This window comes from Erythrolamprus reginae, chromosome 1, assembly GCF_031021105.1.
Source record: "Erythrolamprus reginae isolate rEryReg1 chromosome 1, rEryReg1.hap1, whole genome shotgun sequence".
NCBI classification, from domain to species: domain Eukaryota; kingdom Metazoa; phylum Chordata; class Lepidosauria; order Squamata; family Dipsadidae; genus Erythrolamprus; species Erythrolamprus reginae.
The window spans coordinates 169,078,728-169,093,589 of record NC_091950.1 but is presented as its reverse complement, the minus strand read 5'-3'; the positions used below and the strand labels follow the sequence as shown (position 1 = coordinate 169,093,589).

At 36.6% G+C, this 14,862-nt stretch overlaps 1 protein-coding gene across 1 annotated transcript in view; it reads left to right on the top strand.

Moving 5' to 3' along the window:
* VWDE (von Willebrand factor D and EGF domains) overlaps positions 1 to 13,537 on the top strand; it is a 332,452-nt gene extending 318,915 nt beyond the window's left edge. The window contains exon 30 of the mRNA XM_070753903.1: positions 13,142 to 13,537. Within this exon, the coding sequence (XP_070610004.1) occupies positions 13,142 to 13,156 (15 nt within the window). The 3' untranslated portion in view covers positions 13,157 to 13,537. The remainder of the gene's footprint in view (positions 1 to 13,141) is intronic.
* Positions 13,538 to 14,862: the final 1,325 nt, after the last annotated feature.

Sequence of the window (14,862 nt, the reverse complement as noted above, 5' to 3'; positions counted from 1 at the left end):
TTTGTAGGTTTCGTCTCCTACGGTTAAACCTTTTATTTTGGGGTCCGCTCTTATTTTAATTAATAAGGTTTCAAGGGTCATAATAAATAACAATGGTGATATAGGACATCCTTGGCGAACTCCCTTATTTATGTCAAGTATTGGTAATTGACTATTATTCAATATTATGTTCGTTGTTTGTTTTGAATATATGGTATCTATTAGGTTAACAAATTTTGGGCCAAATCTCATTTTATTTAATTGCATTTTTATAAATGTCCAATTAACATTGTCGAAGGCTTTTTGAGCGTCCAAAAACATTAAAGATGCCGTCTTGTCTGGGTGTTGTTCATAGTACTCTAGTATATTTATTACAGTTCTAATATTGTTTTTAATTTGTCTCTCTGGAAGAAACCCATTTTGGTCTTGGTGTATTATTCCATTTATAACTCTTTTGAGTCTCTCTGCATAAATGGCAATAAAGATCTTATAATCTACATTTAATAGTGATATAGGCCTATAGTTTTTGATCTTTTCTGGTTCTGTACCCTGTTTGTGTATTAAGGTTGTCAGTGATTCTGACCAAGATTTGGGAATTTTTCCCTCAAGTCTACATAAATTAAAAGTTTCTAACATATGGTTTCTTATTGTTTCGTTGTCTATCTTGTACCATTCTGCAGGTATGGCATCTGGACCTGTAGCCTTATTGCTTTTCTGTTTTTTAATTGTTATTAAGAGTTCCTCCATTGTTATTGGTCCATCCATGGTGGCCTGTTGATCTTCTGTTATTTGTGGTAAATTTGAAGCCTCTAAATAGTTAAAAACTTCATCTTCGATGACATGATCTTTAGCATATAATTCTTTATAAAAATTATAAACAATGTCTGCCTTACCTTCTGTGTCATATTTTATTTTACCATCTTTATCTTCTAATTTTTGGATTAATTTTGATTGACTCTGTTTTCTAAGTTTATACGCTAGCCATCTGCCAGGTTTATTTGCATGTTCAAAATAATGTTGCTTTGCTCTTTTGATCTTTTCAGTTAGTTGGTTTTGTTCTATAACTCTAATTTTATGTTTAATTACGTTTATTTCTGTCTTTAGATCTCTGTTCTTAATATGTTGCTGCGATAAGGATTCTAATTGTTTTAGTTCATTTGTTAATTGTAAGTACTCTAATTTCTTTTCCTTATTGTGTTTTGCTGTGTAAGATATTGTTAAACCTCTTATATACGCTTTAACTGTATCCCATAAGTTCTGTGGAGTAGTGTCTGATGTTTTATTAATTTCAAAAAATATTTTTAATTCCTTTTCAATCCAATCCTTATATTTCTTATCATTTAATATATACCTATTCATCCGCCAGTTGTTCTGTTTATTGTTCATCGTCATATAGACCACTATTGGGTTATGATCAGCCCATGTATTAACGTCTATCTCGACCTCTCTAATTTGTTCTGCCACCGTTTTTGGTGCCCATAACATGTCAATTCTCGTCCAAATTTTGTGAGGATTGGAGTAAAAGGTAAATTGCCTTTTGTGAGGGTGTCTTTCCCTCCAAATGTCGCTTAGTAGTAATTCCGCTTTCATTTTTTGAAAAGTACTAGGTAACAAATTTCTTCTTGTTTTTTTACCTTTTCCCCTTTTTTTATTACCTCCCCCTCCTGAGTGGTCTAGTTGTCTATTCGCGATAGCATTGAAATCACCTATTATCAATACATTGTCAATAGCTAAATCTATTATTGTTTGGTGTAAGTTTTTATAAAATGTCATTTGGTCTTCATTGGGAGCATAAATAGAAACAACCACTAGAGGTCTAGGTTCGATATCTACTTGTACAATCAATATCCTACCCTCTTTATCCTTATATATTTGTTTGGAATTTATAGAATTCTTGACATACATCACTACACCTCTTTTTTTTTGGTCTGCTAATGCAGCATACATTTTTCCAATTTTGGGATTCAACAGTAATTTTTGATTATCTTTTTTAATATGAACTTCTTGTAGTATTGCAATCTGGGCATTTTGGTTTCTAATTTTAGAAAAAATTTGCTTCCTTTTTCTTGGTTCGTTAAGTCCATTAACATTTACGGAAAAGATTTTTAAATCTTTATTCGTTGTCATTTAATGGGTTTTTTGGTTTCTCGCTGAGGTTGAACTCTTCTAGCACCTTGGTCCTGCTCTATTACTTGAGCAGTTGCCCCCAGGTTTTCTTCTTGCTGAGTTGGTGATTTTTCCCCTGGTTGCTGTTGAACTAGTTGTAGTTGGACCACTTGTTGCTTACTTGCGTAGTCGGAGTGGCCCAAACCACTCTGTTCAAGAAAGTACATGGCTTGTTCTACATTTTCCAGTTTGTACCTTGTAGAACGCCATGTCAGAGAAAGTCCTTGTGGAATAAGCCAACGGTAGGTAATGTTTTCTTTGATCAAAATTTTTGTTAGAAAGTGATAATCTCTTCTGTTTTCTCTGACACTTCTTGGAACTTGCTTTAGTATCTTTATTTCTACTCCATGGCGTTGGGGCGGGGAGTTTCTTGAATAGTGAAGTATCTCATCTCGCAACGCCTTTCTTGTAAATTTAATATGTATCTCTCTTGGAAGGTTGTGCCGACGGATATAGCTATTCGAGATTCTGTAAACTTCATCGATTTCTCTCTGTAAAGCTATGGGGTCCTCTTGAAGTATAGCTCCAATAATTTCCGCCATAGTCACTTTTAAGTCTTCATCTTTTTCCTCTTTTATATTCTGAAATCGAAGTCCGTACGAAGCTCGTTGCATCTCCAGTTGGATAATAGATTCATCATATCTTTTGTATCTCTCATCGGCTCTCCCTTCAAGATATTCCATTCTTTTCTCATTTTTATCAGATTGTTCTTCAACTTTTTTAACTCGGTCGTCACTTTCTTGAAGTGTTTGTTGGATCTGCTTTATCTGGTCTTTCATCTCACCCATATCAGCTTTCATTTGGGCCATCTCCACTTTAAATTCTGCCAAGTCAGCTTTTATAGCTTCTCTTTGTTGTGTTGCCTCCTCCTTTATGGCTTCTCTTTGTTGTGTTGCCTCCTCCTTTATGGCCTCTCTTTGTTGAGTAGCGTCTTCTTGTGATTTGACCATGAAGTCCTTCAAGGTGTTCAAAGTCTCATGTATAGTTGCAAGATTGGACTGCATTGCTTTGTCTTTGTCTTTGTCTTTAGTAGACATGGTTAACACTTGATGCGAAGGAGAAGAATGCGGTGAGACTTGTGGAGATAGAGTAGTTGGTGTAGTTTGTTTTTTGGTTGTTTTAACAAGGGTTGAGGTGTGGGACATTATCAAATTAGAATCCACTATTTCAAATTTTAAGGTTAGTTTCAATTTTATATGTAGTGAAAAGGAAAAGAAATTACTATAAATTCCAAATCTGTTCGATATATTTTGTTTCCCTTATAATATGACTATACCAATTCAATAACAATTCAATTAGTAACAGAATTCAAAAGAAAAGAAAAGAGAAGAAAGAGAAGGAAAAAGAAATATTATTATTTAGTGCCACAGAACTGAAAAACAGGTGCCTTTTCAAGTAAAAGGGAGACAAAAAGTAGAAAAAAAAGGGAAGGAATGTCAACTGTATATAAGAAACAGAAGAAAAGGAATTGGAAAGGAAACTTTAGGAGGAGGGAAGAAAAAAGGGAAGGGAAAAAAAATGAAGTAAAAAGAGTTGTTCAAAAAAAGAAAAGGAAGGGGGGTAGTATTTTAATTCAACTATTTAGAATAGAGCAGGAACCCAAGGTTTTTAACAATGCATATAGTTCAAACCAAGCTTCTTCTAGTAATAAAAATATCCAAAAATAGGGAAGAAAGTCAAAGAGAATTCAGGGGAAAAAAAAGAAACAGATAATTATTCAAAGACACAATAACAGTATTGTATACTTAAGTTCTTCTTATAAATCCTGTAGTTTGCTAGGAAGTAAAGATGAAAATCCAAATCTCAAAGGATAAAGTTATATTTGATGTCAATTCAAAATTCAAAGAGTAAAACAAATCCAAAGCTTGCTTGTGTTCAAAATGAAGTCAGTTTATTTTCCAAGTTCAAGACAGGAACAAAGAACAAAGAAACAGATCCCAAGATGGAGTCAAGTTAATTTCGGTGCAGCAGGCAGATGTTAAACCAAAGAGTTCTCAGCAAATAATCCAAAAGGTGTCAGCAAATAATCCAAAAGGCTCAGCAAGTATTCCAAATAGGTTAATCCAACAATAAGTAATCCAAAAAAGAAGTGATTTCAATCTCTTCTAGATTCCATAATTCATAGTTATTAAGTTATTTCATATTGTAAAAAAGAGCAGCAAAAGAAAAAAAAAAAAGGCAGCAAGACTGTATTCCTCCGCTTCAGAAATTAAGTCCAGAACATTATGATTTTAAAAATCTATCAGCAACAAATTCTGATCATCATTAGGAATTTCCTTTAGCAGTTAAAATTTTCTAAATAGTCATATCAAATTTAAACTATTTTGTTAAACCATAAGGTCAAAAAGTTATTTTATAGGTTCCAAAGTTCACGTTCAAGATGGAAAAGTAAAAGTGAAAAAAAGAATTAGATCCGGCTGTTATTTGCGGATGGGTTTAAACAAGAAAAAACTTTCACTTTCGCCCTAGAGAAAAAAAACTTTTACTTGGAACTTTTACGATCTCTGGCTTTAAACACGAAACACAAGGAGATTTTTACCTTAGGTCCTTTCTTTGCTATATTCTTTTTCAATGTAAATGTAGATATTTATACTTTCTCTTCTTTGATTCTGTTCTTCCCGCTGAGTGAGGGGAGAAAGCGCTGGCCGGTCCTCCTAGTCGAGGAGGAGCGGTTCTCCCGTCTCCGAAGCTGCGGGGCGAACCGCTGCCTCCGGAGTCCTGGCGATCGGTCCTCGGGCAGAGGAGAGCCCCCTGTTCATGGATCGGGCCATCCGGGCCCGATCCGATCGCAAATGCGACCTTCGGAGGGGGTAGAAAGGATTCGCCTGGCAGAGCCCTGCCAGACACGTCCCGCCGCGATCTGCACCAAACCGGAAGCCTCAAGGATTCCTTTAAATGTTCTATTAAGTGGCAAGCAGAACCTGATATGTGATGTCTTTGAGTCGAGATGGTGGCTGCAAATATGGGAGGATTGCCTGGCTGTTAAACAGAGGAAATTGTCACCAGGACTATTCTCAAATCACACCCAATACAGCCCCTTCTTTAGTTAAAGTTGTTTTTATAAGACCTATAATAGTATAATGGATCTCCCCAAACTCTCTGCTCCACAAAGAAGAAGGGTATTATTTATTTATTTATTTATTTATTTATTTATTTATTTATTTATTATTTAGATTTGTATGCCGCCCCTCTCCGAAGACTCGGGGCGGCTCACAACAAGATATGACAAATCATAAATAATTCAGATAGCTGTAAAATATTTAAAGATTTAAAAGAACCCCATATACTAACAGACACACACGCAAGCATACCATGCATAAAAATTGAACAAGCCCGGGGGAGGTGTTTCAATTCCCCCATGCCTGACGGCAAAGGTGGGCTTTAAGGAGTTTACGGAAGGCAGAGAGAGTAGGGGCAGTTCTAATCTCTGGGGGGAGTTGGTTCCAGAGGGCCGGTGCTGCCACAGAGAAGGCTCTTCCCCTGGGGCCCACCAACCAACATTGTTTAGTTGACGGGACCCGGAGAAGGCCCACTCTGTGGGACCTAATCAGTCGCTGGGATTCGTGCAGCAGGAGGCGGTCCCGGAGATATTCTGGTCCAGTGCCATGAAGGACTTTAAAGGTCATAACCAACACTTTGAATTGTGACCGGAAGTTGATCGGCAGCCAATGCAGACTGCAGAGTGATGGTGAAACATGGGCATACCTAGGTAAGCCCATGACTGCTCTCGCAGCTGCATTCTGCACGATCTGGAGTTTCCGAACACTTTTCAAAGGTAGCCCCATGTAGAGAGCATTACAGTAGTTATGAATAACTTTGAACTCAGTAGCATTAGATGAAGGTCACCCTGGGATAGTGAAGTGGTTTTTAAATCTACAAGAGATCAGCAAGAATGACCTCTTAATCTACTGTATATTAGCAATGTAATCTATCCCACCATAATAAGAACTATCTAAGTACAAGATATGGTAGAATTTTTCAGAGGAAGATATGAGTCACCAGAGCCCTAGTGATTATTCTGCTGAGACTTACCATAATTTGACTGGTTGTAACTACTGTCATGAAGAAAATGACTCTATTAGTTCATGAGTACAGTATATGTTCTTCATTCCTTCCCTTTCATAATTCCCATTGAATGAAAGGGAAAAAAATTGGTCTTAAATTTCTTTTACATCCATCTCAACTTCTGCCCCATCCATCTCAACTTCTGCCCCATATCCATCTCAACTTCTGCCCCCCTTCCTTTTTTCCTTCTAAATTCATATATACTTGACTGAAATGTATTCAATATTATTTCATCTTTTTCAGGTTGCAAGTGGGTGAATTATCCTCTTGGAAGTGGAAAGCTGGGGAATCTGGCCTAATATTAAATAGTTATTCCATTTTTAGTCCATGTCCTTACCTACGAGGAAAGGACTATTCCCAAATATTTTCAGTGATTTTTTTCAGAAACCAGGACAAAAGGAGATACACTATAAGAAATCCCCTTGTTCTTTACACCTAATCTCCATCCTTTCCCCATTCCAGTCCCAAAGTATAAAGTAAGTACTAGGTAGATAAATTGCCGTATTGATTACCTTTTCCTGAAACAAAACCACTGATCTCATACTAAAATGTATAATTATTGTATTTCAACCCAGCCCTGAAAAATTCTGCATAAGACCAAACTGTGAATAGGAAACATTGTTTGACCTTCCATTATTCACTTGTTGCAATGGGAATCACACAGGCCTGTTCAATTTTTAAATATTTTCAATTTTTTATATGCTGTTATCAAAAGTTACCAGGGAAGATAATATGATTCTCTATTTCTCTGTCTCCATTGTTTCTTTCATCCTTCCTTTTTAAAGATCTTCCTATTTATTAGTATGTATGGCCTTAACCAAAATGTGACCTACATTGGTTAGGATACTGTATGTAACCCCAGGCTCAACTCCTTACTCAGCTACTTACTCTTGTCTCACAGGGTTATTATGAGAAAATAATGAAGACACACCACACACTGTTATTAACCTGAGCTCCAGAATAAGAATATAAATCCAAGGAACAAAAAATTCTATAAATAATCAGACTTCTTCTAGTGTTGAAACTATGATTTCCAGTGTTCCCAGCACACATCTGAAATCCTCAGATGTCTGGAGGGCACCAGGCATGACAGATTGATAGCATATATGATAACCAAACTGACAGGGTTCCAAACAGCATCCTAAACTAAATCAGAATATGAGACAAAGTATTCATCAAAGTTCCAATTTATTAACAGAGTCATGTTGGTACATCTGGGTGAAACCTGAATCTGAAGTCCTTTGGGTTTCACCACCCAGTGGAAAGTTCAGGCTCTTGCCCCATACCCACAAATCCATCACATTGTCCAATCTTCAATTATCAGAGTCCACCCATCTTCTTCTGGGCAAGTGCAGAGATGCAGAGACAAAGGAGGACCTTGCCTTCCTAGAAAGAATTTGTTATGGCTGCATGCCAGCAACTTCAAACAATCCCTCCTCCTATTCTCCCACAATACAAAATGCGTAGTAGAATAGTATAAAGTGTGGCAGGCCTAAGATCTCAGTTAAAATAGCTTCAGCCTAACACAAACAGTTTAAGATAGTGGTTTTTAAACTGTTTCACTCAATAACCCCTTTTCTGGTCTCAAATAATGTAATCAACAATGTCCCCACCAAAAAAGGTAAATCCAGATTCATTTGTTTTGCCCAAGTACCTCAGCAGCAGTAATCTCAGTCTTCTTCCTTGACACATAAACAAACAATAACAAAACACTTCATTTGTCCCTTGGTAAGCCATTTTCATTAGTTGTTTATGGGTTATTTTTCAATCAAATATACCTTCCTTGAAGTATAATGACTGGGTGATGGAACAGCCAATTGAATGTTGGCAGCACTCCTGCCATGTTATATTGTAGTAGGAAATGGGACCTCAGGGAAAAGGATGTGGGAGGAGCAGGTAAACCAACAGGCTTGAAGCTGTCTCAATGCAAGCCCAGGATTAGCTCCCCATTGGGGAAATGTGATTTGGAATAATATTAGCGTAGGTTAGAATGTGTTGTGTTTGGGCCTGGGCCAGCCGTTGCTCCCACAGATGGGAGAGATGCATCACAAAGTGAATGCGAAAGCCTGGCTGACAGCCAGGAAGATGTGGCAGACAGCCAGGAAGACGTGGCAGACAGTCAGGAGGACGAGGCCACTGGGATGCAGGATTCAGCAGACAGCCCAGGGGATTTGGCATGCAGTCCCTCAGACAGTCTTTCATCCCTGGGTTCTTCTGCAGATCAATATATTGATATGCGTAGCTGAAGAGCTATGCAAAGAAGGGATCGCTTTAAGGAGTATTACAAGTCATTATAGGAGCACCTGGGCTGGGTGTGGTTCTTATACTGAGGGCTGGGTGTGGTTCCCTTAATGAGGGCTAAAGGGATAAAAGGGAACAAGGGCCAAGGCAAACTGTGGCTGTTTATCTGTGTTATTTTGTGGTTCTTGCTCTGAAGTTTCTGTTCTGTGCTGTTGGAGTTTTCAACCCAGCTTTTTCAGACAAGTGGGAGGTGAAAACTCTGGGTCTTGCTGTTTGCTCCAAAGATTCAAAAGGACTCCTGAAACATCTTTGCTCATTCCAGGTTGCCTTTGCTTGTTTTTTCCTGTGTTTTTGTATGCGGCTGAAGTAAGCCTTGCACTCTCATTGTTTTCGGACACTAAGAACTGTTTTTGAGTAACCCTTTCTTTGTTTATCTAATACAAGTTTGCTGATTAGCAGAGCATGTGTGTGTTTGATTTCTTTTCCTTGGACTGTTACACATTGCCTGAGCCCAGTCAGGCAGAACAGAATGTATGTGATGTCGGGATTAGTACCTGAGGTAATATTCCAGTTACGGTGAAAGAGGTTGTAATTAGTGTAAAGTAAAAGGAATGCTGAGTCATGGTGGATCAGCAGAATGTGCTACAAACTGATTGGTCAAGATCTGTATATACTGTAATGCACCTTTGCATAGGTATGGCTTGTGGCTTGTGGTCAGTGGTAGTTTGTTGTAGTTTATGGTTAGTAGTGGTTGAGTCATCTAGTAAGATAGTTTGGTGTTGTGTAATATAGAATAGAGAGTATAGTTTTGATACTAAAAAGAAGTAAAAGTTTTCTGAAGAATTCCTGCTGTAGTGTCTTCAATCCGAAACCTCTTAGGTTCTTGATATCCTTTCTATTTTTGGGAGGGCAGCTTCTGAACAACTCTGACATGGGATATAAATCATTTGTAAAAATAAGTGAATTAGTTTTAAACCTATTTTACTTAATAAAAGTTCATTTGTTCAGGGGATATCCAAGCTTCTATGCTGCCCTATATCTTGTCCACATTCCACTTAATTAACTGATGAACTTTTTTTAAAAAAATCAGCCCTCAAGGCTTCCACAACAAGGATGCCTTATGATATTGTGATAGACATTTGCAGAAACCACTTGTGCCTGCTTTGCTTTCCCCTGCTTTTGTTTCCAATCAAAAAGGAGTCCAGTAGAAGTGAAACAATAATAAAACACACAGCTGGTACGTCATTTCCCTAGCGCGTAAAGGGGAGTGAAAATACTTCTCAAAGCCATACAAGCAGACAGACATTGTTGTATTCACTTGCAGTCAGCCTTTTGGCTGAACAATACAGACCTCCTGAGGAAGAAAGCAAGCCAAGATCTATGTGCTTGTTTATGTTGCTGAGTGATTGCCAATTCAGTTTTTGGCATTTTTAGTTTAATTTGTTTCTGAGTTTTGCTAAAAAGGGATTTCTAAATGTGTTCCTGGGGGATAATGAACTTTCTAGCACAATAATCACTCTTATAAAAAAGCCTATTGCATTTTGAGCATGTCTGAGTTGTTTGCAAGATGCAGATAATGTGGTTTGGAAATAAACATGAAGGCAAATGCCCTTGCTAGGTTGTAAAATCAAAGCTGACAGATATGGGAGACTTCTTTACAAAAGAAGAAAAGCTGCTAAGAAAACCAGCCAAGTACAAATATGTTTGTTGTAGGGGTTTTTTTTAATGTTCATAAAATCATTAGCAAAAAAAAAGTTAGATGAAACACTACTAAATAACCAAATGCTGATTTATTTATTTAATCTATTTAAATTTGAAGAGTGAAATGGCTCCATAGTTAAAGATTCTGAGTTTATTGGCTGGAGCCCAGCCCAGATTCAAGACCCCAGCATGATGGGATGAGTTGCCATTCTTGCCCAGCTCCTGCTCACCTAGCCAGGTTGAAAGCATGAAAATGCAAAGAGATAAATAACTACCACTTCATGGGAGGATAACAACATTCTGTGTTTCACAACATGGTCTGCACTGCGGTGTGATGTCATGATGACTACATGACCACTGAAAATGTCTTCAGACAGCACTGAAATAGAGATGAGCACCACCCCCTAGACTTAGACACAACTGGATAGGGGAAACCTTTTCCTTCATTTACATTTGAATATCCAAAACATTTTCTGTTTGTTTGTTTGTTTGTTTGTTTGTTTGTTTGTTTGTTTGTTTGTTTAGGTCTTTTAAATTTGCTCAATCATAAACCTCTGCTGGAAATGTATTAAAGATTTCTGAAAGAAGTTTGCAACAAATCCTTTGTTTCTTAGCTCTAAGGTTGCCACTTCTTTAGCTTAGTTAAATTTCAATTTTCACTAAAGTTATAGTTTTGGATGTTTTTCATTCCATTAAAAAAAATATTCACAATTGTGAACATTATAGAACGAACAAATTTCCATAATTTCATGAAATGTAGCTGTCTCTGTCAGTCTGAAATAAGATATTCTTTGGAAAGAAAAAGAGAATGACAGGGTATAAAAGATAGATCTTGTAAACACTACTTTACTCTGCAAATATGCGATAGGACTGAAGATTGCATTGTTATGATATACCTATTTCTTTATTTTCCTACATAGCATGTTAAGTATTACATACAGTATTAAAACAAACAAAAAAATCATGCAGAGCCTGGCTTCAGTTCTTTCTGCCCCCTAAACAATAGGCCGCTGCTGAGTCACATGACTGTTTCTCCCCTAGGGTTGAATGTGGGGAGGGCAGGGTTTTTTTCCCCCTCCAGACTCTTGTCCAAATTTAGTCCCATTTTTGTGTGTGTGTGTGTGGCTTCTCCCACATCCCAACCCTGACACCATACTGTAAAGATTTCTGAAGGTTTCCCTGCAATTGGATAGACACATTAGTCTCATACTCATCAATACATAATCTGTTTCCAACATTATGTTGGAATAAAAATAGGTGACAGTAGGTCCCTAGTTATAAGGACTGATATACTGTAATTAAATTGGCTCTTTCCCTATTTTAAGAAGTACAGAAACATATTTATGGATTTAACTTCCAAGGCAGAGTTATTTATTTAATTTTTTCCCCCTTAAATCAATTTATATTGATGAACCAGCTTTTTAAAAATACATCAGAGCAGACCATTATATCAAGGATCTGAAGTGCTCTGAATACATGAAAATGATATTCAGATGTGTATCCATCATCTAATGAATCATATGCGACTATATTTAGTGATATTTATCATGATCGTATATGATATCTTAACACTTTGTAATACAATTTACAACTTTTAACAACAAATGAATTGGATACAGTTACTGAAAGATCAGAAACCCTGTTCTCTTAGAAACGAATCAGACACAAACTTTTGCATCCTGTTTCTGGATTTCTACTAAAGTGTTTCTTGTAATTCTATACATGCCCTGAATGTAAGTTATTTTTGATCATTTAATTTCTTGTTTATTAGCTAAACTGTTGGGACATTGAATCATAAATCTGTATTGTATAAAAATGGGCAGAACATATTTACTTTCTTATAAGGTTCCCAGGTGGTATGGAAAACAGCAATCGGTGACGCCTCTGCTTTAGAGGACAGTCAAAATATTTTAGCAATATACACTGCTCAAAAAATAAAGGGAACATTTAAACAACACAATATAACTCCAAGTAAATCAAACTTCTGTGAAATCATACTGTCCACTTAGGAAGCAACACTGATTGACAATCCATTTCACATGCTGTTGTGCACATTCAACTTTTTACAAAACAAAGTATTCAATGAGAATATTTCATTCATTCAGATCTAGGATGTGTTATTTGAATGTTTCCTTTATTTTTTTGAGCAATATAGTTATTTTATGCAGAAATCATCCCTTGCTTGAGAATTTCTCAATAGATACTGCCTTAGACTCACTTTTGAACTGCAGTGGAAGTGGAGGTGGCCTGGTGAAATCTAATTGGTTTTAGACAATGACAAAATTTTAAACTGAAAAAAGAATGTGGTGCATAAGAGAATCAAAAGTAAGGCAATGCCAGCAAGACTTTCAATGTTTCATACTGTTGCGGCAAAACTCAGTTGCCAGTCAAGGGAATGGACACCACAAGGAGATTGCGTAACTCAGGTTTATTTGATGCATGCATCAGGTTCAGAAGATATAAAAGCAATGTCTGAACAACGTGGATTGTTTTTCAGGGCTCTTTATACATTTCCAAAGGAGTACAAAAAACACACAATATCAGCCAATCAGATACTAGTTGTCAACGTTTCCTTATACAGAAAGTAAAAAGGGGGTTATACAATGTAGAAGGTGCAGAATGTACAACAAAAAGCAACTTGCAGTTAGTATGTGGGTTCATGCATGAAGCTATGTGCCTTGAGAGCAGGTGTCAGATCTATCACTGCACTATCAAAGCCATGTCCTTTTCCTGTAGCACAGCTATGTTCTACCGGATGCAAGGCATAGATTATAAACACAAAATGTACTTTTGTACTCTAAATGTCAAGCATAACTATATATGTGGGGCCTAGGTCAAGGCTTAAGAAATGCAGAATTTGGGCTAGCACTAAATATGAATGTATATCTCAGGCTAGATTCCTCAATACTAAATTTGTTTGATGACAAGTACTTGAAACTGTTTACAATCTAGTCTTATTAATGATTGAGTACGTATTTTTGTTTCACAGCTTTCCATACGATGACAGAAACAATAGGACAGTGAAGATACACATTTTGAAGTTATTGTTCAACCTTAAAAAAAAAGATTGGCTGAGAGTGCACTGCAAAGAACTGATGAATTTCTCCTGCTTCTTACTCCTTCCAAGCACTAAATTCTGTGGAGAAATTGCTGATTTCAGAGCATACTCCAGAAACTTTAACAAGTTGCTGGTGCCACCCTGAATGATATTTCTCTTTTGCTATCTTCCTCAACCTTAGCTATTTGCTATCTGTAGGTGCCAAACTCAATTGTGACTCTGTTGGGTGCTGAAAATAACATTGTGTTGTGTTGTAGGTATGGGTGATATACTAAAACTAACAACAGTATTTCCCCATTATATTCTTTGTTGTTTCTTCTCTTTATTCTACCAGGATAGACACTGAAAGAGATGAGAATTTCACTTCTTTTCCTTAATAGAATTGATGCTCCTTGATAGAGTTTCTCCCTTCATACATCATCATTTCCATGCCATGTTTTTGTACACAGCTTTACTGATGTGCTACACAGTCTTGACTGAAGCATATGTATTACACATTAGGATTGCTGTTATATTTTCATGTGTTTTATCTTAATAAAATATGTACTGGAAATAAAAAGAAAATGGATAAGAAAGAGCAAAGTGGAATGGATGCACAGCTTGCTGGTTGATATTCAGAATCAAAACAATAGGGAAAAACATTTTTAATATCTTGGTTGCCCTTCAAGAAAACTCCAAAATATAAAAGGAATAAAAATAAAGAAAATTTCTGAATAAATCCAAATCCAAGTTTGTGTGTTTTTTCTCTTCTTTTTAATACCAGCCCAATAGACTGTATCTAGTTATTTTGATGTTATCAGAAAATACTCCACATACATCCTGTCTTTTGATAAATCTCACAATATACTTCTTTTATTAATTAAAATTTCTAAAAATTAGTCCCAAATCATTCAGAAAATAAAATATATAAACATATAAAAACACTTTTATCCCTTTTAATGTATTAGCTATCAAGAAATCTTTACTGGATATCTTCTAAAATGGAGGATCTTGTTTTTGAATAAGAGGGAAAGAGAAGGATTTTTTTTTTCAGTGGAGTGTCATAAGTTTGCTAATACAATTTGGAATCAGATTGGGACTCCAAGCACTTTATTCTTTCTATCTATGTATAGTCTGATAGACAAAGGAAGAGTGTGGATTTGTGAAGAGTAAGCAAAACACTTCAGATGTCCCAACACATCATAGCTAGCCATGAGGTACAACTGTAAAATTAGCAAGTTTAATTTCCTCACTTTGTAGAAAATTGTCCCTCATGAAATGACACTGGTCTTCATTGGTAAGGTTTTTCCACTCAATTCTCTGTGGGAAGCGCCTCCCCTCCAACACACACACACACTCCCTCCCAGAGAATGAAATATTTTGAGGAATATTAAAAGAGGCAGAATATTACATTTCCCCTAAGGGAGAAGAGGAGAAACAGCAGAAAGCAGCCCCAGATCTCCCAGCCATAATGCAAGTCAGGCAATAATAATTAGAATAGCAAAAGTGCACACTAAAGCACCAGTCAAAGAACATTTCACAATAAACAGACATCTCAATCACAAAGACCAAAGAATGTATAAAAGCTTGCCTTCCTCAACCCTATTGTGTCAGCCACCCCAGAAACATGCTGCTGTCACTAAACTTTCTGACTACCAAATATTTATTTATTT